Raw genomic sequence first — 1,546 nt, 5'->3', positions numbered from 1 at the left:
ATTGATATAGTTCACTTGTCGAGCTCATCATAATTAATGCACTCAACTACCGAAATCACTGATGAAGGAGTACTCTTTGTAAATGTCACTCACACCTTCCCATGGTGCAACATGTGTTGAACTGCATATGCGCCACTTGTCGCAACCTGGGATTTTTCCTTTTTCGTAGATTTTTTATTCAAAATGTTTTATCTCTCAACCATGTGTCCAAATCCTGAACCATTTCACCGTTGGATTCCTCGCATCGAGATCTTCAAAACTAGATCGTATGTTGATAGTTTTCGACGAACTTTTTTTCACGAAAAAATCGGACGAAAAAACCCCGAACCGAGAGCACGGTTTTCCCTTTCCAAGAGCATGACCAAGCTTCTCGCGGAAGCAAATCCGCACCTCCACGAGAACTAAATTAGTGCCTCTCGTGGAAGGAAAAGAACATATTTTGTCTTTTCTGAGATGCATGGCCGTGCTTGTCGTGGAAGCAAATCCGTGCCTCCACGAGAAGTAAATTAGTGCCTCTCATGGTCAAAAAAATCCATGATTTTTCCCTCTCACATAAGAAATTCATGACTCCACAAGAAGTAAAATCAGTACCTCTTGTGGATGGAAAAAACATTTTTTCCCTTTTGCGAGATGCACGGCTGTGCTTCTATTGGAAGCAAATCGGGTTTCCGCTTGCAAGCTGAGCTATTGGATTCGGTAGGCCAGAGCGTATTTTGGGTAAAAATGATGACGTACGTATATGCACAGTTCAATGGTCGTGCTCACCATCATAGATGCACTCAACTACTCCATGGTCGGCCACTATATGACTGCGTACATGTCTTAGTCTCATAATTAATCTGCTGCGCTAATCAACCACATTCCACCGCTAGAACGCCTGGATGTAGTGCTTGGTCCATCCATCGGCCCAACCAAACGGTAACAACCAATCATCTCCTAAATGCATTAACACCCATAAATCAATTCCAACATCCAACAACCTAAATTCATGCATTTGCTGGTATCAATTGAATTGGCACACGTAGACACAATACTCGACACCAAGAAGCCCTATTTAAGCCCATGCATCCCCACGAAACTCCTCACCATTACAATCACTTAGCAAATCTAGCTATTTCATCATCTCTGCCTGAGCTCACCACCACTACTAGTGCTAGCTAGCTTGATCGTGATGGCCCATTCTGCTGTTGCTCAGGTCGTGCTCGTCGCCGTGGTGGCCGCTATGCTCCTCGCAGCCACGGAGGCGGCCGTATCGTGCGGTCAGGTGAGCTCTGCCTTGAGCCCCTGCATCTCCTATGCACGCGGCAACGGCGCCAACCCGTCTGCGGCCTGCTGCAGCGGCGTTAGGAGTCTAGCCAGCTCAGCCCGGAGCACCGCTGACAAGCAAGCGGCGTGCAAGTGTATCAAGAGCGCTGCTGCTGGGCTCAACGCTGGCAAGGCCGCGGGCATCCCCACAAAGTGCGGCGTTAGCGTCCCCTACGCCATCAGCTCTTCGGTCGACTGCTCTAAGATTCGCTGATCGAGCACTTGCTGCCATCGCTGTTGC

At 48.2% G+C, this 1,546-nt stretch overlaps 1 protein-coding gene across 1 annotated transcript; it reads left to right on the top strand.

Moving 5' to 3' along the window:
- Positions 1-1,069: 1,069 nt before the first annotated feature.
- LOC123177917 (non-specific lipid-transfer protein 4.1) lies at positions 1,070-1,538 on the top strand. The gene has a single exon (XM_044591345.1). The coding sequence runs from the start codon at positions 1,172-1,174 to the stop codon at positions 1,517-1,519; it is 348 nt and encodes a 115-aa protein (XP_044447280.1). The 5' UTR covers positions 1,070-1,171; the 3' UTR covers positions 1,520-1,538.
- The last annotated feature ends 8 nt before the right edge of the window (positions 1,539-1,546 follow it).

The sequence above is a fragment of the Triticum aestivum genome, unplaced genomic scaffold (genome assembly GCF_018294505.1).
Source record: "Triticum aestivum cultivar Chinese Spring unplaced genomic scaffold, IWGSC CS RefSeq v2.1 scaffold92066, whole genome shotgun sequence".
NCBI classification, from domain to species: domain Eukaryota; kingdom Viridiplantae; phylum Streptophyta; class Magnoliopsida; order Poales; family Poaceae; genus Triticum; species Triticum aestivum.
This window is presented reverse-complemented; position numbering and strand designations above follow the sequence as displayed.

What these genes read in the sequence shown, in the direction of transcription:
- LOC123177917 (XM_044591345.1), top strand. Translation starts at nt 1,172, where the DNA reads ATGGCCCATTCTGCTGTTGCTCAGGTCGTGCTCGTCGCCGTGGTGGCC.